General features: G+C 38.3%; 1 protein-coding gene across 1 annotated transcript in view; it reads left to right on the plus strand.

The window, feature by feature from the left end:
• The first annotated feature begins 6103 nt into the window (after window positions 1-6103).
• Window positions 6104-27096, plus strand: part of LOC150078480 (mutS protein homolog 5-like) — a 109542-nt gene continuing 88549 nt past the window's right edge. Inside the window, exons 1-2 of the mRNA XM_090384581.1 lie at window positions 6104-6376; window positions 20759-20831. Of these exons, the coding sequence (XP_090240707.1) occupies window positions 6104-6376; window positions 20759-20831 (346 nt within the window). The remainder of the gene's footprint in view (window positions 6377-20758; window positions 20832-27096) is intronic.

Raw genomic sequence — 27096 nt, forward strand, 5'->3', positions numbered from 1 at the left:
AATCAGGTCGGCTGGTGGGGGTAGACTTGGGTAACGTCCAGGATAAATTTCCGGGTTATGGCACCTTTAGTTGATTCTGCCCATCGGGACTGCCAGGTTTGCCAGAGATGGTTGATAAGACGTTTTTTCTCTATGTTGCTGCTGTTGTCTGAATCGGTAGTGAAGCTGATGCAGGATGCACTTTTACCTCTGGACAGTTGAAAGAGCATGCTGCAGCGGACAATTTCCAGATCCAGGGGGAGTGATCCTGCCAGGGCCTGCAGCGCATGAGAGCTGACAGTGCAGCATGATCTTGTGATGGTGAGCAAGATGCTACGCTGTATTGATTCTAATTTCCTTTTGTTCACAGCCGTGGTTGCTTTGTTGTACCAAGAAGACAGATGTAGGATAGATGTGCGCAAATTTGCCTTTAGCCAGCGGGTAGTTGGTTGGTGGAACAGACTTCCATCCTTTGTTTGTGGAAGTTGATAGCTTAAATAAATTTAAGGCTCAGCTGGACAGGTATTTTGAACGAACGGAAGGGTGAAGTGGAAGGGTTTTTTTTTTTTACATTGTGGTGTGATACAGTTCACTGTTAAGGCCAGAGATTTAAAAGTATATGGATCTTGAGGCGTGTGATGTCATGTACCATTGTTCTTCTGGCCATTTAGCCACCAGACCCCTGCTGAGGCCCGACTTCGCCCCGTGGAGGCAGACCAGCTACCCAGTAGTTGTAGTTTACTCTGGCAGGTCTTGTCACCTAGTTTTCTGAGATTTCAGTGGCTAGGACCTTAAAAAAAAAAAAAAAAAAATTACATTTGCGTGGTCTGATCGCTAGATTGAAAGACCGAAATGTGAGCGAACTTAATTGAGAACTATTAAATTTGACCTGTGGGGTATATGCTGGCGAGCAGATAGAGAGGGAGAGGAGACTGAAGACTTGGGGGGGGGAGAAAGACAGAAGAAATGGGGTCAAAAGAGGAGACGACCCCATTATAAGTCAGTGGGGCATGCCCATGCCCCACCAGGAGGAAATCTGGGTTGGCGAGTAGGGGAGGAGGCAGGAGGAACAGCCTCCCGCCTCTTCCCACTGGTGCAACTGTCGCGTGCGCCGGTACGAGACTGTGCTTCGGTCTGAAACTCCTGCTGACTCTGGATAACTTTGAGCAAATCGCACGGTACCAGTGATTCTCCCACTGGTGCAAAGTGCAAAGTGTGTTAAGTGTCTAACGGCACCAGGGGTTCCCCCCATCTCCGTGTTGCTTTCATTGTGAGTGTACCAGTTCACTGGGAAGGCCAGAGATTTAAAAGTGTATGGATCATGTGAGTGTGTTGTGTTATGTACCATTGTTCTTCTGGCCATTTAGCCGCTGGACCCCAGCTGAGGCCCAACGTTGCCCGCACTTCGCCCCGTGGAGGCAGACCAGGTAACCACTAGTTTAAATTTGCACTCTGGCAGGTCCTGTTACCTAGTTTCCTGGGATTTCAGTGGCTAGGACCTTTAAAAAAAAAAAAAAAAAAAAATTGCATGGGAATATTGCGCTAGAATTAGAAAAGCCAAAATGGTGGGCGAACAGCGTAATTTAGACACGGTTATTTTTGGCGTGTGGGGCATTCGCTTGCATACAGATAGAGTTGGGTAGGGAGAATGAAGACTGGAGGGATAAAGACAGAAGAATGGGGTCAATAGGGGAGACGACCCCAAGTAGAATCAGTGGGGCATGCCCATACCCCACCAGAGGGAAGAGTGGGGTCGGCAAGGAGGGGAGGAGACAGGAAAGCCGTCACCTCCCCCCGCCGGGGTAAGGGAGAAGAAAGGGCCGAACAAGGGAGCCGGCTGAGATCACTAACATGGCGTGTATGTAGCAAAGCTGTGGCTTCGTCAGGTCCATGACAGTGTACAGTCCATTAGTTGGTCAGTGTTGGGATAGGATCTCATCCACTGCTGTTCCAATAATCAGGGTGTCAGTGTGGGATGGTGTCACTAAGGGGATATAGGTCTCATCCAGTAAAGTCCTACTCATTGTTGTCCGTTTCAGTTGTCAGAGTTCCAGTGTCGAGTTTAGGGAAGTTGTGGTAATGCTCGTAGTCTGCTGAACAGTCCGTGCGCAAATTTTGAGAGGACTCTATAGTACTCCTCCTCCGAGAGTACAAGGTGTTCCCGATCCTTCGGGTTGAAACATATTTTTGTTATAAAGTGACATCTTATATCATCAAAGAGGGGGCATTCATGCATCAGATGTGTCCATGTCTGATTTTCACCGCAGTGGCATAGTGTGATTCTTTTATTCCGAAGGTCGAAAGTTTGGCATTAAAGGAACCATGCCCCGTTAGAAGGAAGGTGGTGTAGAGCCCCGGTGAGAACCAGGTCGGCTGGTGCGGGTAGACTTGGGTAACGTCCGGGATAAATTTCCGCGTTATGGCGCCTTTAGTTGATTCTGCCCATCGGGACTGGCAGGTTTGCCGGAGATGGTTGATAAGACGTTTTTTCTCTATGTTGCTGTTGTTGGCTGGATCGGTAGTGAAGCCGATGCAGGATACACTTTTAACTCTGGACAGTTGAAAGAGCATGCCGCAGCGGACAATTTCCAGGTCCAGGGGGAGTGATCCTGCCAGGGCCTGCAGCGCATGAGAGCTGACAGTGCAGCATGCTCTTGTGATGGTGAGCAAGATGCTACGCTGTATTGATTCTAATTTCCTTTTGTTCACAGCCGTGGTTGCTTTGTTGTACCAAATCCCTGCAGCGTATGAGACGGCAGGGATGAAAATAGCCTTGTAAAAGAGAGACAGGGTCCGTTTCCGTAGTCCCCAATCTTTTCGTGTGACTCTTGCTATGAGGGCTGAGTAGTTCCTGATCTTTCTCTGGAGATAGATGAGATGTGGGGTAAAGGATAAGTTTTTATCCAATACGATTCCGAGGTATTTTAGTTCTGTAGTTAGTTTAATCATGGTTCCTTCTATTTTGATTTGTGGTGGCCTTCTCGTGTCGAGAGAACCCTTGAGGAGTATTGAGGATGTCTTGGTTGGTGATATTGTTAGGTGGTTCTGTTTCGCCCACGTTTGCAGGGAGTCAATTGCCCGGTTTGCAGTGGCTTCCAGTTGTGCCCGGCTGTCCTCCTCCAGCATCAGGACGAGGTCGTCTGCAAATGCTTGTGCATCTCCCACTGGTATTGAATTACACTTCAGAACCTTGCAATATAGATGTAAACAAACATTAACTATATATTTTTTATAATGGGAGCTTTAAACATGCACCAAGTTCTATAATTTATTTTATCAATTGTGCTTTCAGCGTAATGAGCTCAAATATTATATGTATCAAACAACAGCAGAACTAAAAGTATTTCTTTCAGGGATTTGTAATTAAATGAAAAGAAAACATTGCAATGTAAATAAAGTTAACCTAATAAACATTTAGAATTCTGGTATACGTTAGGGCTAAAGCCTCAGGTTACGTAAATAGTTTAACTAATGTACAAGTTAGTGCATTTGCATCATTTCTCATAGCCAACAGCGTATACCATCACCCATCACTCATGGGTAATGATATCCGCTGAGAATAAGTAACAGTAGTCTTCTCCTATGGTGAAGTGTTACATATTCGAGGTAGTGCAATATCATGGCAACTCGTTGTGAAGGTATTCACAATATGAGATATACTTAATGATGCCAATTTATAACTACTTATGTAGTTGGCTATGTACAGCTTTACATGTGGTATGGGCTTGGCACACCTAGGGGTCCTGAGCTGGATGTCATCATTCTTCTCTTCTTGGTGGTTCCCTTCTACTTTTGACACTCTCTGTCTCTCTCTCTGTCTCTCTCTCTCTCTCTCTCTCTCTCTCTCTCTCTCTCTCTCTCTCTCTCTCTCTCTCTCAGGGTAACTTGGGAATTTTTTTTTGGCTGGTGCAGCATAAGCCTCAGGCTTCCTTGCACCATATAGCTAATAATAATAATAATAATAATAAATGATGCAAATGCATCATTTATTATTTGTACATTACATTTAGAATTCTTAATGATTATTCAGTAATATTTGATCTCTCATTTTCTTTCTAGGTTAGCAGTTCATTTACTCCTGATCTTTTTCGAGCAGGTAGTCTAATTCATAGAATTGTAAGTATTGGTGATTGGGTGATATTTTTATAAATAACTTCAAAGTGATGAATAGTAGTAGTGTCAAATGACACAAGGAAGCAAGTGTATATAGCATTACCCAAAAAAAAAAAAAAAACATACAACCTAATCCATATGAACTGACCACCCATTCTAATCATTCACTTCCACAGCACCAGACAAGTTTTTTTCCATCGAATGCTTTCTGGCTGAAAGCAGATTTTCGTACAACTATAGAATGTCAATACGGGGGGGGAAAACGGTGGTTGCAACCAACCTTTTTCAATTTAAATTGTTTTCTTCTTATGTGTGTTATCCAAGAAACAGTAAGAATGCTATCAACATCTGTGTACCCATTCCAACAGATCTATATCCTTCCACGAGACCTGGACATGGTATTCAAGGTGCAGCCTAACCATTGCCATATAAATTGGATAATCATCCCCTTGTGCCTGCTGAAAAAATTCCTGTATAGGTAGGCCCTGCTTTATGATGCTTCATTTTAAGCTGTTCCATATTAACACCCTTTTAAACTAATAATAATAATAATAATAAAAAATATATATATATATATATAAAGAAAATTTGAAAATGCACGCGTAAATACAGCACCGGAAGTGGGTACCTAGGTGGTGCTAGTGTCGACATCAGTTGCTCTCTCCTTATCCACCAGTGTGCATATGTTGTGAGCTGTGCTTTAAATTTAATAATTTCCTGTGTTCATTAGTGCCTTATTATTTTAAATAAATTGTGCAACCTTCTAAGCATAATGGTGAATCTGTGCCTGCATGTTAAAAAAAGCCACAAATCTCTAACAATTGAAGTGAAAATGGACATTATTCGTTGTATGTAATCTGGTGAGCAGCGTTTGGAGGTGTGCAAGACCTTAAACTTAGCACCTTCTACTGTTATGACCATTATGAATAATGCAGAGAAGATCAAGCAGTCACATACAGGAATTGTTAATGTAAGCGTTTCTAGAACAACTTATTCAAGGAGCGAGATAAGGGAGAAGATGGAGAATTTATTAGTGCTATGGATAGACGATATGAACCAAAATAACATTCCTGTAACACAGGCAATGGTTATGGACAAGGCTAGGAGATTGTTCAATGAAATTAATGAGGAATTCGGAGGGACTGAATCATTTTCTGCTAGAAGGGGCTAGCTTTCCCAGTTCAAAAACCCGGACCAGAATTCACAATGTAAAAATTGCTGGTGAGATGGCTAGTGCTGACACTGCAGGTGCTTAGGAATATTCTCCCATATTCCAAAAGTTAATGGATGAAGGCTGCTACACCCCAGACTTGGTCTTTAATGTTGATGAAATGGGGCTGTACTGGAAGAAGATGTCTGGTAGGACATACATAGCCCATGAAGAGAGGTCTGGACCTGAAAAAGATTGGCTTACATTACTTCTGGGCGGTAATGCATCATACACTTTTAAGTTAAAGCTGATGTTGGCGTGCCATTCAGAGAATTCTCTTGTTATGAAGGGCAATGTGAAGGTTGACTTTTTGATTTCTGGTTCTAATAAGAAGGCATGGGTGATCCAAACCCTTTTTTAGTGAATGGTATATTGCAGTGGCTGCTGGTGGCCCAATTTTGTGCAGCAAACAACTTGTCCAAAAATGTTGTTTTAGTTCTCTACAATGCTCCAGGATCCAGCCAACCTTGAAGATATCCCTAATAATGTTCTGATTGTGAAGATTGTTTATTTGCCACCCAACACTATTGTTGCGGCCAATGGATCAGGGCATTATTATGACCTTCAAAGCGTGCTATTTATACATAACCTCCAAAGTGATTGTCGAGGCAGTGCAGGCATCTAACTCAGTGACCATGAGGTACTACTGGAGGTCCTACAATATCCTTAAGGCTATAAGTAATATTGCTGCAACCTGGAAAGAAGTGTTGCAATCATGCAAGAATGGCATTTGGACGAAATTGTGGCCTGATGCAGTGTCTTACTTTCTTGAGTTTGAGCCAGTTTTAGCAGTGATTGAAGATGGCTGAGGATGTTGGCCTTGACAAGATTGGCATTGATGATATCAGTGAGTTACTGCAAAGCCATGGTGAGCCTCTTTCAAAGGAGGACTTAGAGGAGTTGGCTGCTCAACTGGCTAAACAGAATTCTGAAGAGGAAGAGCAGGAGATTGTGCCAATTAGGACCCTCACCACAAAGTTACTTCAATCAGCTTTGGCACAAATACAAACAGGCTGTGAAACTCTGTGTAATAATGACCCAGACTGGGAACGCAGCTCTTCCATCCAAAGAGCTGTTACTAACATATTGAAGCCCTTCTACAATATGCTAGAAGAGAGAGAGAGAGAGAGAGAGAGAGAGAGACTCACCAGACATCATTGCTGTAGTTCTTTTCTAAGGCCAAAGAACCTGCAGAACTGATCGACCTTCTATCAGGCCCATTCCATTAATGCCACCCCATTACGTCACTTTCAAAGAATGTCAATAAGGGGGGGGCAGATGGTGGTGTTACTACATGATCTAAAGATAGCTCTACAGGAATGAAGTACTAAGTAAAATATTTATTTTATTACTTATATTTTATCTATAAATAGTATTTATATCTTATAATTATAAAATAACCATATATATTTAATATAAAAAACAGTTATATTAACTCTTATGGTTAAATTTTCATAGTGAAGGAACCTATCTCATTTAAATACATTATAATTCTTCCTCAATTTACGCTGCTTCAGCTAATGACCCTGAGGAGATGGAACACAACCCTGTCATAAATCTGGACCTACCTCTATGTCATTGACAGAAACCAGTGAGAGGTCTTAACAGCCAGTGTGCACTGCTCACAGAACTTCATGAGGGACTATACAATTATCTCAAGGTTGTTTTTGTTCTCCACTACCATAAGTTTTTCTGAAATTGCTCTTATCTTGACCGTGTGTAGTATTTTGCATATATTGATGTAAAACCTCAATTGTTACTTCTCAGTTCATCTGCACAATTTTTGTAAGTTTTTTTACAGAGCATACCCTCATTCCTCTCATTAACTATCTTCAAACCTTTGTATTATTAGCAGATTTAAATATTAAACTTGATATGCCTTCATCAATATTGTTAAATATTTCATATTAGTATTAGTACAGTCAAAGCCCTTTATAGCAACCCTCTTTTTGAAAGTCCCAACATGTTATAACATCATATTTGGTTGGTCCTGGCCAATTTCTCATTAACCTAATGCTATTTTACATTCAGTATAACAACATTGAAAATAAAAAGATTTCTCTATAACGACCATAAATTTCTGCCTCTTAATCTGAATTTTTACTTTTTTATTACAATATTTGCATTTAAAAATGACAGAACACTTTGAATATATTGAAGTAATTGATGAGCTTGCAGCCTGACCATGAGAAATCATTTGTTAAGATTTCCCATGCTCTTTTCTCACAGTGTGGTAATGAAATGAACATTGGCTAGAAGTTAATTTCATTAGTTAGGGTGTAAGTTTATTGGTATAGCTCTAAGGAAGCAGATAGCTTGCCAGTTGCAGATAAAATTAGGATTTTGCAAGCTGTAGATAAATGGTGTGCATTCTAAGACTGACATCACCAAACGTACTCAGTTCACTATTCTGAAAGATTGGAAAAAGATTGAAAATTTAGTGAAATCTGCTGCACCGGGTAGGATTTGAGCAAAAGGCAAAGTATCTGGATCTTGTAAAGGTACTTTTGGAATGGCTAATGATGACGCATGCAAAAAACATTCCCGTAGGTGGTAATTCTTTTCAATCTTTCTTTTCTTTTCAATCTTTTTAAGCTAAGGCTGAATTGTTTGCATATCAAATGCATATTGAAGAATTTAAAAGTTCAGATGGATGGTTCCAGAAATTTAAGACTCGTCATGGCCTGTCTTTCAAAAAAAATGTGTGGCAAAGTGTAACCATGGACATTAACACTACAAAGGAATAGAAGGGAAATATTTAAAAAATGTTTTGCTGACATGACTACAATGACTTCTTCAAGGCTGATGAAACTGGACTCTTTTAAATTGCTGCTGGATAAAACACTTAACATTTAAAGGCAAGAAATATAGTGGCAGAAAAAAGGCCAAACAATGGATTACCATTCTCCTAGCAGCAAACATGTCTTGCACAGAGAAGCTTCCTCTTTTAATCATTGGGAAAGCCCAGAAGCCTCAATGCTTTAAAGGTTTGAAAACATTACCGACTATGTAGCAAGCAAACCAAAAGCATGGATGACATCACAAATCTATGAAGAATGGATCAGAGACTTAGGTCACAGGATGAGTGAGAAGAATAGAAAGATTTTGCTGTTTGTGGATAACCGCACCCCTCATTGTCAAGTAAATGACCTATGTGCAATCACTGTCGAGTACCTAGCACCAAATATAATGTCAGTTCTTCAGCCATTCGATCAAGGTGTAATCCAGTGTTTTAATGAAAAACTACTGAAGAATGCTTTTAAACAAAATTGTCCTGGTCTTGAAAGCAAAATTCAAAATTGACATCCTGCAGACAATGTATTTATGTGTTTCAGTATGTGATAAATTTGATGAAAAAGTGATCGACAACTGCTTCAGACATGCTGGATTTACTGCCTTGAATGATGCAATGTGTGAAGTTTCGCATGCTTCTTCCTCTATTAATTGTGAAGAACAGTCCAATAATAGAGAAGAAATATTTGAGCATGTGCATCATCACCTAAACTTACAGGAAAACTTAAGCTTCAAAGATTATGCAGAAGTGGATGTGGACATTGAATGTTTCAGGAAATGCATGAATGAAGAGGAACTCAGTGCTCATCAAAGATTAAAACTTGTATGTTGATTTTTTTTCAAGTGCAGCCTAACTGTGAAAGTGAAATAACTGCTATCATGCTCTATCATTGAAACAGCATGTTTTACAGATTATTTTAAAGTATGAAACAATTCTTTTGTTAGGTCTTGATAGGTATGTAGCCTATGTAGAAAAATTTATAATTTAATTGTAACCTTACTGCACTCTACAATCAATGCAAAATTTGCAATCATAATTTTCTTGTTTAATACTGTAGTACATATTATTAATAAAATTATACTATATTGTATTAGTAGATTTATGTTAAATGTTAAAGCTTTTACTTGTTTTGTCACTAATTTTATGAACAATCGAACATCCTTCTAATATAACAACCATTTTTCTCATTCCTCTGGGTGGTGGTTATATAGAGCTTTGATAGTATTAGTATTAATGATGCAAATGATGCAAGAAAGCAAGCTTATACAGAATCAGGCAAAAAAAAAAAAAAAACACTTCCCACATTATCTCTCCATTTCCTCCAATACTTTGTCTAGTGCTTTCTTGAATTTATTCAAGCAGTCACCCACCAGCTGCACATCTATTCTGTAACCATCCTTAATGCCACACTGCACCAATTTGCATGGCAGTCTTTTATTCTACCCACCAACCACCCGCTGGCTAAAGGCAAATTTCCGCACATCTATCCTACATCTGTCTTTCCTCAATTTGAATTTATGCCCTCTCAGGTGATTTTTCTGAGCTAGAGGAAGAATCCCATCAGCATTGAGCATGCTCAAACCATTCAAGGCTTTGTACACCTCTATCAGATCACCCCGCTGGTGCCTAGTTTCCAGACACTGTAATTTGCAAAACTTAAGCCTTTCTTCGTAAGAGAACCCCTTTGTCCCATTCACCAATCTAGTTGCCCTTCTCTGTACTCGTTCCAGCAGCTCTACATCCTTCCTGAAATGAGGCCTCCAGGCCTGTATACAGTACTCTAGGTGTGGCCTGACCATTGCCTTATACAAGGGAATAATCACCTCCTTATCCCTGCTAGAAAAATTCCTATATATCATTGACAATACACCATGAGCTACTCTTGCAGCTCGTCTGCACTGCTCAGAGAACTTCATATCTGCCTGCACCACCACCCCCAGGTCCCTTTCATTCTCTACCACTGTCAGTGTAGTACCACAGAGTTGATACGTTGCTCTGGGGTTGCCGTTTCCCATATGTAGTACTTTACATTTGTCAATGTTAAACTTCATTTGCCACCTCGAAGCCCATCTGCTCAACCTTTCCAGATCCTGTTGCAGCAGCATAGCATCAGTAGTGTCCTTAACAACCCTGCCAACCTTTGTATCGTCTGCAAACTTGGACATTAAGCTTGATATACCATCATCAATATCATTTATAAATACAGAAAACAATAAAGGCCCCAATACTGAACCCTGAGGGACTCCACTAATAACATTAGTCCACGATGAGCAGTGTCCATTGATTACCACTCTCTGTCTTCTCCCCCTCAACCACCCCTTTATCCATAGCAGCAACTTGCCTCCAATGCCACACTGCTCCAATTTGTGCAGCAGTCTTCCATGTGCAACAGTATCAAAAGCCTTTCTAAGATCCAAGTATATAATATCAAAGTTATTCCCTGCATCCAGTTCTTTTGTGACTGCATCATAGTATCCAATCAAATTGGTCAGGCAAGACTTCCCCTTAACAAAACCATGCTGTGTCCTAGCTATAACTGAAGTCTTGTCTAGATGATCCTGCAGTGCTTCTTTCACCAGTGCCTCCATTAATTTTCCGGGAACAGAAGTTAAACTCACAGGTCTATAATTACTTGTGTCAGCCTTTGATCCCCCTTTGTGAATTGGGGTCACATTTGCACATCTCCAGTCAATGGGTACCTCCCCTGAGTCCAAGGAAGCTCTCATAATTATGGCTAAGGGTTTGCTTACCTCCTTTGCTGCCTCCTTTAATATAACTGGATAGATCCCATCCACCCCAGGTGCCTTTCTTGTGTTTATCTTCAACAATTTCTCCTCCACTTTGCTCTCAGTTATTACAAGATTCTCTAGCTTACTGCTAGATTTGAATACACCTCTGGCATTCCCCTCGCTGAATAACTCCTCATGTGTGAATGTCGATGCAAAATATTCATTTAGTTTGTTAGCTACCCGAGCAGGGTCATCAACAGTTGACCCATCGATCTCAAGTGGACCAATCTGATTCATCCCCTTCCTTCTAGAGTTTACATAAGTAAAGAACTCTTTGCTGTTTTTCTTCGCATCCCTTGCCAAGGATCTCTCGTAATCTGCCTTCGCCTGCCTAACCTCCTTTGTAACTTGGTTACAGATCAACTTGTATCTATCATAGGCGTCCGTGTCACGTGTTAATTTGTATGTATCCCATGCATTTTTCTTCTCTGCCATATGCCTCATTAGTTCATCTGACAACCATTTAGGCCTAAACCTTGAACAATATTTCTTAGTTGGTATGTAAAGCCTAGTAGCTTCCACGATAAGTTCTTTGAATGCTTCCCATTTTGAACTTGCTGTTGGCAATATCATCAGTTGATCCCACTGTATAGAATTTAAATATTGTCTCAGTCCATTGTAGTCGCCTTTACGAAAGCAATACCCCTTCCCTTTACCCCTAATGGTAGTTACCTCTTTGAGTAACTCCCACTTCAGCACACTGTGATCACTGCCACCAAGTGGTTCATTTATCTGCAGATTCTTAATGCATGAAGAATCACTACTGATAATCAAATCAAGAGTATTACTCCCTCTAGTTGCCTCCCGAACATGCTGATGTAGAAAACAATCATCCAATAAATCCACAAAAGCCTTGCTACTGTGTGAGTGACCAGCCCCCAAATTCCAGTCAATATCTGGGAAATTAAAATCCCCCTTCTTTCTAGTGTTTACAAAAGTAAAGAGGTTTTTGCTGGTTTTCCTTTTGTCCTTTGCCAAAGACTTCTCATAATAGTGAAAATAATGAGCCCATCACTGAAAACACTGACGGGGGCTACACTAATAACATTAGTTCAAGAAGAGCTGTGCCCATTAATAACCACCTTCTATCTTATGCTTTCACCCAGTCATTTATCCACAGTATGGCAGTGTGGCATTAGGGGCTATAACTTACCCCTAATGCCACACTGATCCAATTTGTGCAGTTTTTCACATGGACAGTACAATATCCTTGTGTATCATCATATGAAATCTAAGCATATGATGTCAGAATTATTTTTTGCTTTCAGTTCTTTTGTTACTGTCTCATAGTAGCTAATCATATTGGTCACACAAGATCTCCCCTTAACACTAGAACTAATGTGACAGTCAATTTGACTGTTTTCCTACTTTAAATTGTTGCTGTTTTGTAGCCTTTTTAACTACAGAGGTATGAGTCCATGACATTTCCTAAAAAGGTAAAAGGTAAACTGCAGCCATTATCAACCCACTGCAGGATGGAAGCCTCCTCAACAATTCATGCTAAGGGAAATAGACAATAATCTGCCATGCTGGTCCAGTGCGGGTTGGCAGATCGACCGTATTTAGCAGTCAGGGGCTTGAACCCCGGTCTACTCAAAGAGTGTGTGTACTGCTCCTGACCACTCGACTACGAAGGCCTCTGACATTTCCTAACTTTCCATTAACTTACAGCATTCACAATTGCAAATAATTTTGCACACATTTTTGTTTTAAATTTCAGCTCTATACCTAAAACTGCAAAAGAATCAATTTGGCTGTTCGTAAAATTTCAATAAAATTAGCTAATGTTTATACAATTATTTAAACTTTTGCACCTATTTACCTTGTGACAAACATTTGTGATTCGAATCGTTATGGTTTGTGCAAGTACATGCCCAGGTGTGTTATGTTTGACATCTCTGCATGCCACTTCAGGTCTAAGCATATGTAGGAGTCACTACTATATATTGCTATACCATGCCATTTTTGTTTAGTCTGGGTGAAAATTTATATGTGGAAAGGTATTTCAACAGGTTTTAACAGTGCTAGTTTGATTGCATTACTAAAATGTGGTGATCTCATGGTCTTAGCCAAGAGCAGATTCAAAAATGTCTAGAGGAATTTGAAAAGCTATCTGAAAATGAGTCTAGATAGGAGAGTGGAGAATTTAGAGAAGAAGAAAGTGACAAATGGATTCCTAATGAAAGAGGTCAGGAATCTAGTAGTAGTGAAAATAATACTTTTGATCCCTGTACATCGAGTGATACTGTAGATGATAATACACAGCATCATAATCATAAAAAGTATGTGTCTATCAGTGGGCAGCAAACATAGTTCAAAATCTGGGCATGCAAGACGAAATATACACATTTCGTCTCGCATAAGACGAAATGTGTATATCGATTCTATGGTAAGTGCATTTCATTTATTGTAAATACTTTAATGATAAAAGACATACAGAACTTCACTGAAATCAAAGCATGAAGATAATTGAAGGATAATAATTGGTCTACATCCATTTAAGGGCTATCAGGTTTTTATCGCCGTACTTTTAGCTCACACAGAATATGGTGCTAGAAATTTAAAATTGGATAATTTGTGGTCAACTTATGGAGGCCTCAATTTCTTCATGATACAATGTCACATAATTTTCATGAAATTAAGCAGTTCATAAAATTTGATATATGTCCTTCAAGGAAGGAGTGTTTAGGAAATGATAAATTTGCTTTAGCATCAGAAATATGGCACAAATTTATTTCTGACTGTAAAGCTTGCTAAATACCTGGAGCATACATTACAATAGATGAGCAGCTATTTCCAATTAAAGCTAGATGCTAATTCACCCAGTATATGGCCAGAAAACCAGACAGATAAATTTGGTCTAAAGTTTAGGTTGGCAGCTGACACAACTTCAAAATATCTACTAAATGGATTTCCATATTTGGAGAAAGATACGTGCAAGACAAAAGCACCATTTTCTGAATATGCCATCCTATACTAATGGAACCATTTTTGAATTGAGGTAGAAATGTAACCACTGATAACTTTTTTACCAGTTTTGAATTGGCAAAGAAGTTAGTCTAAAAAATACTACTATAGTTGGAACTGTGAGTTGTGCTCATAAAGAAGTTTCAATGTCCATAAAAAAGAAGAAGGAAGGCAGAATTGTATTCCACTTCAGTTTTCAAACTTGATAATTGAATTCTGATGAATTATTAGGCCAAAGCAAATAAAAATCATAATCTTGAGTACATTTCATACAAGTGTTGCAATAGGTAGTGGTACAGAGAAGAAGTCAGACACAGTATTATGTTAGTATGAAGCAAAATATTGGGTTGATGTTTTGAACCAAATGGCTAAAAAATATTCAACAAAAGCAGATTCACATAGATGGCTGGTTCACATCTATTATATATATTAGATCTTGCAATAATCAACACTTGGATTATTTTTAAAGAAGTGACAGGGAAAGCTATGAAGAGAAGAGATTTTATATTCAATGTAGCTGAAGAATTCAGAAAAGAATATATAGATTCAGATGCAGCAGTAACTGCTGCATCTTTGTATTAACAATTTATTAACAATATCAATTTATTAACAATAGTGGCTCTGTCAAACCTCTTAAAAGGCATCAATGCCAAATAGGCAATGCAAGCAAACAAAACAACAGAAATGTGCACTTGTGTGTAAAAAGGAACTGTTGAACAAACTGTTATTTGTTTAAATTGTGATCATTAATTTTTAAACTTCAGTTTATTTCCTAGACAAAAAATTGTGTTCAAATTTTTGCCAACAGAAATATTACTTTTATGTATATTATCATAAGCACAACACTATGTACTGTTGCCAGTTACTTTATATCAATGCTTATAATAAAATGTTGAAAACACAACTTAAAAGTCTATTTTATGCACAGTGGTTAAAATAACTGGCAATGGTGGTTTCAGGTATTTTTGCTAGCCGGCAGTTCTAGTTTTAACACATCTGTGCTATGATTGCCATGTAACTGAATTCCTCTGAGGATGATCTTTCATTACTTCTTTAACCATTGTTTTTTTTTTTTTTCTGCCTGGAACAGAAATCAAGCTTACAGATCTGTAATTACTCACTTGGCCCTTTAATTCTCCTTTCTGAATGGGGAGTATTTGAACATCTCTAATCTGCAGGGATCCCTACACCCAAGGATACCCTGATAATGATAACTGAAAGTTTTAATTTTACCTCTTTTATTGCTTTTTTAATGTATTTGGGCAGGCAGATACCACAGCCCCAGGTGCTTTATTCACTTTTTAGTTTCAAATTTCTCTTCAAAAGTGCAAAAGAAATTGTTGAAAAAATCATTTAGCTCACCCGGTTATAACTTAATATAATTTTGGTATTCTGATTCCTAAAAATATATTCATGTGTAAACATGGATGAAATATTTATTCAGTTTGTCAACAATCTGAATAGGATCATCAGTAGTTATGCCATTCATATCTACTGGTCCAATATGCATGGCTCATCCCTTTCCTTCTAGTATTAACATAAGCAGAAAATCCTCTGCTACTGTACAAATGTGCCCATATAATTTATAATTATCCTATGCATTTTTCTTCTCTGTCACTAATTTTATCAGATAATCTGGCATCCATTTAGTTCTAAACCTTGATCAGTATCTCTTAGTTTGTATAAAAAAGCCTAGTAGTTTTTACAGTTACTTCCCTTAAAACTTATGATTTAGAATTTGCATTTGATAACATCATTTACTGACCTCACTAAAAAGAATTTAAAAACTATCTAAAATCGTTATAATCACTTTTAAGAAAGCAAAAATCTCCGTCCTTTACCCTTGAAAGTAGTTTTATCCTTAAGTAAATTCCACATCAATACACTATGGTCACTAAGAGTCACTGCTGATAATCAGATCAAGTGTATTGCTTTCTCTTGTTGCCTCTCTAACATTCTGGTGCAGTAAACAGTTATCAAATAAATAAGTAAAGTTCTGCTACTGTATGAGTCACCAACCCACAAGTTCTGGTTAATATATTGAATTTAAAATCATCCATTATAAGACATTCTGATTTTCGGAACCTCTCTCTGTTTGTGTATAGTTATTCATTATTCTCATCACAGACATTTGGCTTACTAAATACTCCTACTTTCATTTTTGTTCTCTTAATGCTTATATCACACTACACTAACTCAACTTTACACTGCTAGCACATGTCAATTGGGTGCACTGTTTATACTTATATTCTGTTTGTAGAATTCTTCTACAAACAGAATATATTCTTCTTCTACAAATATTGAAATCAATGTAGCATTAGCAAAGGCACATGATGCAACAGCCAAAAAAAAAAAACAACAACCCTTATTTAACCCATACACTCACTCCAAATGTTTGTCAAGTTCTGCCTTGAATAAATGGCTGGAAGTCAAGAGAAGAATAAATTTTGGATGGATAGCATTCAGGAAATATAGTCACATACTGAAGAGCAATATCCCAGTTTATCTGAAACGTAAAATAATGAATCAATGTATACTCCCCACCATGACTTATGGAAGTGAAACTTGGGCCCCCCTCACCAAAAGAATGGATGAGAAGCTGAGAACTACACAGCGAAGAATGGAACGAATTATATTGGGAATCAGACTGTTAGATAAGAAGAGAAACACATGGATTAGGCAGCAAACTCAAGTAAAGGACATTCTTATCAAAACTAAAGAACTAAAATGGTCTTGGGCAGGACACATAGCTCGAAGACATGATGACAGATGGACTAAGAAAATAACAGAATGGTACCCAAGAGGAGCTAGAAGAAAACCTGGAAGACAAAGGCGGAGATGGATAGATTAAATTCATGAGTTTTTGGGTAGTAAGTGGATGGCAAGTGCTCAAAACAGAAGGAACTGGAAAGTTGCTGGAGAGCCTTCATCCTGCAGTGGATTGAAAATGGCTGATGATGATGATGATGATGCCTTGAATCTATTTAAGCTATCAACTTCTACAACGACAGATGGAAGTTTGTTCCACCAATCAACCACTCACTGGCTAAAGGCAAACTTCCGCACATCTATCCTACAACCGTCTTTCCTCAATTTGAATTTATATCTCTCAGTCAATTATTCTGAGCAAGAGGAAGAATCCCATCCTCATTGAGCATGCTCAAACCATTCAAAGCTTTATACACCTCTATCAGATCACCTCACAGGCACTGTAATTTGCAAAACTTAAGCCTTTCTTCGTAAGAGCAACCCTTTGTTCCATTCACTAATCTTGTTGCCCTTCTCTGTACTCATTCCAACAGCTCTACATCCTTCTTAAAATGAGGCCTCCAGACCTGTATACAGTACTCAGAGTGTGGCCTTACCATTGCCTTATACAAGGGGATAATCACCTCCTTATCCCTACTAGAAAAATTCCTGTATATCATTGACAAGACACCATGAGCTACTCTTGCAGACAGTCTGCACTGCTCAGAAAACTTCATATCTGCTTGCACAATTACCCCCAGGTCTTTTTCATTCTTTACCACTGTCAGTCTGGTACCACAGAGTTGATACGTTACTCTGGGATTACTGCTTCCCATATGTAGTATTTTACATTTGTCAATGTTAAACTTCATTTGCTACCTCTCAGCCCATCTGCTCAACATTTCTACATCCTGTTGCAGCAGCGTACTGTCATTAGTGTCATTAACAACCCTGCCAACCTTTGTATCTTCTGCAAACTTGGACATTAAGCCTGATATACCATCATCAATATCATTTATAAATACAGAAAACAACAATGGATCCAACACTGAACCCTGAGGGACTCCACTAATAACATTAGTCCATGAAGAGCAGTGTCCATTGATTACCACTCTCTGTCTTCTCCCATTCAACCATCCGTTTATCTATAGCAGCAATTTGCCTCCAATGCCACACTGCTCCAATTTGTGCAACAGTCTTCCATGTGCAACAGTATCAAAGGCTTTTCTGAGATCTAAATATATATCTATATATTGATATCATATATTTAGATCATATATTATATATTTGAGCATCATACCAAATATCATATATTTTGGTATGATGCTCAATATGTAGAGCATATTGACATGCAGAATAATGTTCTACAACTGGCCAGATATAAGGGATGTGGAATTTGAATATGGCAAGTACAACATGTACAGGAAGGGCAGATGGGCCAGGAGAGTTATGCTCTTGACCAAGAGCATAACACTCCTCCTCTCCCTCTGTTGTACTTGCCATATTCAAATTCCACATCCCTTATATCTGACCAGTACCATGTTTCCAATATCCCTCTGTTTGAGTATCCCTATTGTTCACATTTGATGACTTAATCACTACTTGAGATTCATCAGATTTGTTTTATATATTACTAGAATTAATGAAGCAAGTATACATACAACTGTGTTTACTCTTAGTAATCCTAACACAGCTGATGTATTTATTTGTTCCACGAAGGTTCCCAGCATGCCTTGTAATCTTTCACACCATGTTTTCTGGGCTTCTGCATGTCTAAATAGAGACAGTTCAAGAGTCAATTTCACCTCTACATGAAGCTGCTATTAAATCATTAGTCTATGCATCCCCCTACCCCACCAGCAGTTTTTAAACTCACCTAACACTACCTTGATAGCATCAGCAGACATTTTTGCATGCTTTCTGTTTAAGTGTATTTCATCACTGTAAAAACAGGCTTTTCTCTTAATGCAGACAGATGCTGAGATAAATTCTGTCCCTAGAGCTGAATCTAATCTCTCTAGAGTCCAATTGATTGACAGGCTCTCATTGTGTACTCCCTCCTCTCATCTATGGGCAAAATTCCAGATAGTTTCAAATTTAATCCTAACTCACAGCATTTTTTGAATACTGCCCATATCTGTTAAGTTCATGTTGATATCATGTACCAACTTGCACAACAAGTTTGAAGTGAGTAATTACAGACATCTAGGCATCACTTCTATTCCAGGGAAAATAATAGATAATGGAATCAGTGGTTAAAGAAATAATGTAGGACCATCTTGACAGGTAATGCATTTTTGTAGAAATTGCAGTATAGATTTCTGAAGGAGAGACCTTGTCTGACCAATCTGATGAACTGCTATGACACAGTAACAAAGGAACAGGATGCAAAAAAATAATTTTGACTCTGCACTATTACATACGAAAGATTGCTGCACAATTTGGAACAGTGTGGTTTTGTTGCAGATTACTGCCATGGATAAAAGGATTGTTGAATGGCAAAAGACAGAGGTTAGTTATTAATGGACACTGCTTATATTGTACTAATATTATTAGTCCCTCAGGGTTCATTGCTGGGCCTCATACTGTTTTCAGTATTTATTAATGATCTTTATGAAAGCATATCAAGCCTTTTTCCAAAGTTTGAAGATGATACAGAGGTTGGCAAGGTGATTAATGAACAGGAATCAAGACATACTACTGAAAACAGACATTGAAAAATTAGGCAGATGGGCAACAATTCAGATTTAATATTAATATATTCAAGGTTCTACATATGAATGGTTCAGTAATCCCAGAATAATATAACAATTGGGTGATACCACACTCAAGTTAGTGGAGCACAAAAGAAGATATATGGTATGGCCTGACATAAATTTCCCTGTGCAAAGGGAGCTCAATGATATTTGAAAACTTTCATTTTTGTTTTTTATTGACTCAACACTGGCAGCCCATGTCAATTGGATGCACTGTCTTATATTCTGTTTACTTCTACCCCTGTCTTCCACACATGTGCATTAGAGGGTAGCAGATTTCATTAGACTCTGACATTTTAAGTGTGGAATATTGCTGTCATTAGATTTCTCATAAAAGAGAAGGTGACATCTGAAATCTGCTGCTTGAGTGCACAATATTGGGTAGAGAGACCCTGTCAAGTGCAAGTGTGTATGATTGGTGCATCAAGTTTTCTGAAGGCCATAAAGAAGTTACTAAGCTACTGTATACTCACATGCAGGTGACAGCCAACAGAGTGTGAACATTTGTAGTGCCGAGTAGCTGATTTTGGAAAAATTCAAAGTTCATAATATTGCATCAAAAGTGTGCATAAGTGTCGGACGTGTTGAGGCAATTATTCATGGAAACTTATTATTCAAGAAAATGTGCACACTGTGGGTCCCAAAGATGTTAATATATGATCATGTGGAACATTATGTTGCTGTTTCCGCCAAACATGATTCGGAGGAAACACAATTCTAAAGTGAATAATGACTTGTGGCGAGACAATGGTTGCTACTTTACTCCATAATCAAAGAGGCCTGGTATAAAATGGTACCACAAAGAATCCTGACCAGCAAAAAAGTTCAAGATACAGTCTTTAGCCTTACCTTGAATTTTTATCTTGCATATTCACAAGAAAAATAGTTATTCAGCTTTTCAACAACTTGTACAGGGCCATCAACAGTTACATCATTCATATCAGGTGGAACAATGTGATTAATTCCTTTTCTTTTAGTGTTAAGTAAAGAATTTTTTGTACTCTTGTCAAAGACTTTTCATAATGTGCTTTAGTATGTTTAACTTCTTAGTAACTTGATATATATTTAAATTAGTTTAGTTTAAATTTTTTATTTGCTTATATAAATATGTACAGGGTGATCCATAAGTATGGTACCACTCTTATGGGAGTTCTTTATTTAAGATTGTTGCTTTGAGATGTAAAAAAAAAATACTGAGACTTATACTAGAGGAAAGTCAGAAAGTGACCATATGGAAGGAAGTGTACTTATACCCCCGAGAAGAAAGAATTGCATTTTATAGTGTTTTGTGCTTATATTTTTCGCCATTACCGTGGTGACATACTTATGAATTACCCTATATATGTGTAGATATGTAGGTGTTTGCTTTTTCTCTCTTTCTCTTTTTTTTTTTTTTGTACAGATAGATTTTGACCAGTCACTTAATGAGAACCATTTTGTTGTGAAAATTGGAGTAGATGAAAATCTTGATCAAAGTAAGTTTAATAGTAGTAGTAATAGTAGTAGTGGCAAATGATGCAAAAAGGCAAGCTTATATAGTCAGCCAAAAAAAAAAAAAATTATGTACCAGATACATAGTGAGTTGCTACCGCTCTACTCTGAGACTGATAGCGTTACTGATAATGTCACAGCAGCAGCCATTAAAAATGTCTTTACTGCAGGAACTCATTATGAAACTGGTACAGTAAAATAAAACATTATGAAACTGGTACAGTAAAATAAATAAAAAAACACTGCCGCATTATTTTTTTTGAAAAAATAATTTCAGTACAATGAAATACAATGAATGGAATTTTTCATTGTACTAGTGTACAATGAAATAATTCATATAAAATATATTATAATAACACTAAAATTATTGGTCTGTGGTAACTGAAATAAGATATATAATTTTGACACTCAAATGATTTTAATTCCTGAGTGAATACTCCATTGATTGTTGTTCCATTACATGAAGTATTTGACTTAATATCTAAATTGAAGACATCTTTCATAAATTTACAAAACTTCTTTTCACCCTCAGAATTTAATTCTAGATTGAAATCACCACCGAGAACTATAGGTATATGATCCAGTGGCTCTTCCAATAGGTATATGATCCAGTGGCTCTTTAAATGAGTAACATGGGAGAGTAATAAATATTATACAGTTGTATTTAAACTAAACGTGTAAATTTAGAGAATGTAATATTGTAGAGTTTTATTAAGTGTTCTTAAAGTTATAATCTTAGGCTTTTCATTTTTATTAATCACAGAAAATAAAAAATAATCATTTAATGATTATTGAAATGTTACACACTACATATATTAGCTAGCTTGTTTAATTAAATATTCACTGTTTTGTATCTTGTTTGGATGAAAAAAATTTAATAATTTGTCATTAAGTGAATAGTTAGGGCCTATACAAGTACTGATTGGAAAATTTCAATATGTTACTTGCCATACATATAAAGAAAAAAAGATAAAGAAAAAGTGGGATCACTTGTAACCCCACTTGGTAATTGCTTAAAGAGCATTTCTATGTAGAGGGTTATGTTTCATGTTATATTTGCCTTAGAAAACAGGTATATCAGCAACTAGATGAATGTTTGTTCTGCATGTTGTTGTTGTTGTTATTTGATTTTTAGGAGCATTAGCAACTACGGCCATATTGCTCCGGGGATATGTGGTGGTCATTACCTGACCTTTCCGCATCCTCCATATTTGGTGGTCATGGGTTCAAACTCCGGTCTAATCAAGAAGCGTGAGCTACGCACTGCTCCTGCCCACCTGGCTATGGAAGTGCCTTTCTGTTCTGCATGATTTCTTAAAATTTATAACGCTTTAATGTGAAAAAGGTTTGCGGATGAGGTTTATCCAGTAGTATTAGAGGAAAACAGCATGTCATATTGTCAACTGCAAAATCAGTTTTGTCTATTGTGATGCTTACATCTCTGGACTCAGTAGAAGTCCCAGCATATTGGAGATGTGAAAATGTCTCTCTCATTTACAAAGGTAGTTCTAAGAGTGAAGTAGGTAATTACAGACCTATGTTTAACTTCTTTGGCAGGGAAAATTATATAATCATGATTTACAGATATACTGGCATCATATGGACTGGGATGGAATTACTTGAACACCATGGGTTTGGTAAAGGGAAATTGTGTCTTACTAATGTTAGCATTAGCATTAGCATTAGCAGAGGCATATGATGCAAGGAAGCAAGCTTATGCAGCATTAGCCAAAAAAAAAAAAAAAAACCCCTCTCATTTCACTCATCTATTCACTCCGGCTCAGCCTTAAATTTATTTAAGCTATCAACTTCTAGAGATGGAAGTCTGTTCTAGCAATAAACTACCTGCTGGCCAAAGGCAAATTTCGACACATCTATTCTACAACTGTCTTTCCTCAGTTTGAATCTATGCCCCCTCAGGTTCTTAATCTGAGCAAGAGGAAGAATCCTATCAGCATTGAGCTTGCTCAACCTGTTCAACAATTATACACCTCAATCAGATCACCTCGCATGTGCCTAGTCTCCAGGTGCTGCAATATCTCCAGAGCTGCTGGAACGAGTACAGAGAAGGGCAACAAGATTAATGAATGGAACAAAGGGTTGCTCTTACGAAGAAAGGCTTAAGTTTTGCAAATTACAGTGTCTGGAGACTAGGCATCAGCGAGGTGATCTGATAGAGGTGTATAAAGCGTTGAATGGTTTGAGCATGCTCAATGCTGATGGGATTCTTCCTCTTTCTCAGAATCACCTGAGAGGGCATAAATTCAAATTGAGGAAAGACAGATGTAGGATAGATGTGCGGAAATTTGCCTTTAGCCAGCTGGTAGTTGGTTGGTGGAACAGACTTCCATCCCTTGTTGTGGAAGTTGATAGCCTAAATAAATTTAAGGCTCAGCTGAACAGGTATTTCTAATGAACGGAGGGATGAAATGGGAGTAGTTTTTTTTTTTTTTTTTTTTGACTGATGCTGCATAAGCTTGCTTTTTTGCATCATATGCCTCTACTAATGCTAATGCTAATATGCAGAATTTAAGCATATCTTGGTAAGAGCACCCCTTTGTTCCCCTCACCAGTCTTGTTGCCCTTTGTACTCATTCTAGAAACTCAACTCTACATCCTTCCTAAAATGAGGCCTCCAGACCTGTACACATTATTCAAGGTGTGGCCTGACCAATGCCTTGTGCAATGTGTGATAAACTATTATGAAATTATTTTGAAAGAACTGGATGTAAAGAATAACTTTGACATTATATATTTAGACTTTAATAAGGTTTATAATGCCATTCCACATGAATGCTTTTTGTATAAATATAACAATTTCACTAGAGGGAAAGGTACATGCTATCATGGCATAGCATGTACCTTTCCATCAGTAGAGTCCAGATTTAGTGCTGGGTCTCTTTTTTTTCTTGATATTTGTAATGACATTTATGAAGCTTTTATTAATGTCAGTCGTGGAACTTTGACATTAATCTGGTTAGGCTTGATGTCAAAGTTTGCTGCAATACAAGAGTTATCAGGATGGTTGTGCAGTTTGTCTGAAAAATAGTAGTTAAATTACAGTATTGGGAAATCTGTTTCTATAGTTGGGGAATAGTAATTTTAGACTTTTTATTACTTTTCAAGCAACAGATTTAAGGCAGTTAATAATGAAAAAGCTGCAGGAGTGAGACTGTTATTTGATACAAATCTCTCTCAATGGTACAAATGGACTGCAGGGTATCAGGGTATAATGAGGGTGTAATGAGGTATCAGTGAAGAAAACTGAATGAGTTGAGTTTAAACCTTTGAATTTGAATTACTGTAAAAACACCAATCTCTAATGGTGTAGGAATTTTGCTAGTAAGGAAAAATTAGTAATTGCTACATTATATAAAACCTTGGTTAGCCATATCTTGGAATTGAAGCACTATTTCAGTTGTGATAAAAACAATTCTGCATTCCCACATCAATACCTGTCTGAACCTCTCTAACAACTTGTTCATATCCTCCCGGCGCCTTCGTAACCAGGTGGGAAGGAGCAGCAGTGCGTAGCACACGCTTCTTGATTAGACTGGGGTTCGAGCCTGTCACAACCAAATACGGAGGATGTGGAAAGGTCAGGAAATGACCACCTCATATCCCGGAGCAATATGGTCTTAGTTGCTAATGCTCCTAAAAACCAAATAACAAACCATATCCTCCTTAAAAATTTAAACTACCTACATCCACAACACCAGTTAGAAGTTTGTTAGACAATGAACCACCTGCTGAAAGAAAATTTTAACACATCTATCCTGCAACAATCCTCTCTCAATTTAAATTTATGCCCTCTCATGTGTGTTATCTGAGCAAGAGGAAGGATGCTGTCAGCATTAACTTACTCAGTCAATTCAAAGGTTTAAACTCAACTCATTCAGTTTTCTTCACTGATACCTCATTATCAGATGCTGCAATTTGCAGAACTTATACCATTCTTAGTAAGAATATCTTCTTGTTTTCCCTCACTAACCTCATTGTCCTTCTCTGCACCCTTTCCAACAGATCAGCATCCTTCCAAAAATGAGGCTTCCAGAGCTATATTGTTTGTTATTGTTTGTTATTTTGGTTTTTAGGAGCATTAGCAACTAAGGCCATATTGCTCTGGGATATGCGATGGTCATTCTCTGACCTTTCCGCATCCTCCATATTTGGTGGTGATGGGCTCGAACCCCGGTCTAATCAAGAAGCATGTGCTACGCACTACTGTTCACTCCCACCTGGCTACGGAGGCACCTCCAGAGCTATATATAAAGTAATCGAGATGTAGCCTAACATTGCCATATACTATACAATAATTACTTCCTTATCATTGACAAAAGTCAATGAGCTGTCCTAACAGCCTCTCTGCACTCTTTGGAAAACTTCATGTCTGACTGCAAAATTAACCCTAGGTCATTTTCATTCTCCACCCTCAGTTTTTTGCCACATAATTGGTGTATTTTTCTGGGATTACTGCTACTCATATGCAATATCACATGTCAAAATTAAACTTCAGATCTCACTTCTCAGTCTCTCTGCCTAATTTTTGTAGAATCTCTTGCAGTAGCTTACTTGATTACTGTCATTAACCACCTTGCCAACTTTTGTATCAACTGTAAAATTAGACATTAAGCCTAATACAGCATTAATAACATTAATAAATACAGAAAACAACAATGAGCCCAGCAATGAACCCTGAGGGACTCTATTAATAACATTAGTCCACAAAGAGCAATGTCCATTAATAACCACTCGCTATCTTCACCAACTCAGCTGTTTCCTTTATTTATAGCAGTCGCTTGCCTGAATTCCACACTACTCCAGTGTGTATTGCTATCTTTTATGGGCAATGGTATCTTTTGATACCATTGCCCATAAAACCTTATCTAAAATATATGAATATAAATAAATAAATAAATCTTTATTGTGAAGTAGATTTACAGCACAATATCCCATCACGGCGACGAGCGCCAGGGGTTCACATATAGATAACATAAGTACAAATTCAAATGGCTACAAAATATAGCGAACACATACAAAAGGCTACAAAATACAGATTACAAATGCAAAAAGAAATACAAATACATCATAAAAACAAGGAGCTGAACACAAATAAAGAAAAACAAATACAAGTTGGCAGTGATTCAGGTTTCAAGAGCTTTGATAAACTTGTGTCTGTCCTTCTTTTTACTTATTATGGTGTCGATGTCGGCGTCCACACGGTTGAGGGCAGCGAGCATCTGCTTGGGCAGAAATCTTTCGGTGAGTACAAGCCTGTTGTGGTGAGCCACAAGTGCTGGTACCGACCTTAGGCTTGGCTGTGGAATCCTCCAAGAGCAAGCATTCCAAATATTTGGAGATGATATTTGGCCTGAGATGAGTTTGGCTGTGAAGACCAGCCTCTTTTCAACGATCAGGAACTTCAACCTCGGGATGTCGAGTGCTTGTGCCATCATGGTAGTTGTGGTAGCGGGAGGTAGCCGAAGCTTGTTATTCGCCCATTTCAGTAGCCAGTATTCAGCAGTGTACACCCGCTTAAGGTTTGTATGTGCAGCAGAGGCCCATATTTCTGCACCATAGAGAATGGCAGGGTAGACGGTGGAGGTGATGAACCTTTTAACAGTGGCAGGATGTCGGACGTGTAGCAGCTGCTGCTTTGAGATCCACCGTAGACGAGAAAATCTGGTACTGAGTTTGTCGATCTGGTGGACAAAGGACATCTTTTGGTCGAACAGAACGCCAAGGTCTGTGTGCGAGGGTACGTTTGGTATTCGTACCCCTGCGAGTGAAACGTTGAGTACTGTCGGCATGGATTTAAGGGAGAATATAACCTGAGCAGACTTCAGAGGGTTGATTTTTAGATTGAAGTTTGCCAGGTACAATTCTAGATCCTTAAGTTGGGAATTGATCCTGTTGCTAAGCTGGGCGGGGTCGTCGCCAGGGTTAATTGGAGTCAGCAGTTTGAAGTCATCGGCATAGCATAGGAGACCATTCGTTGAGGCAATAATGGGCACGATGATGGCTGTGAACAGGACACCAGACAGGACACCCCCCTGCGGTACTCCAGCAGTAATGTCGCAGGATAGGGTATGTTGCTGCCGATGGAGAATAAGTATTCTGTGACTGAGAAGTGATTCCAAAAAGCACAGCATATCACCTCGAATGTGAAAATTCTCCTTAAGTAGGAGGAGCAAGGCCGGAATCGACACGGCATCAAAGGCTGCGCTTATGTCGAGGTATGTGGTTGCT

This window comes from Mastigoproctus giganteus, chromosome 11, assembly GCF_048544385.1.
Source record: "Mastigoproctus giganteus isolate SK-2022 chromosome 11, ASM4854438v1, whole genome shotgun sequence".
NCBI classification, from domain to species: Eukaryota; Metazoa; Arthropoda; class Arachnida; order Uropygi; family Thelyphonidae; genus Mastigoproctus; species Mastigoproctus giganteus.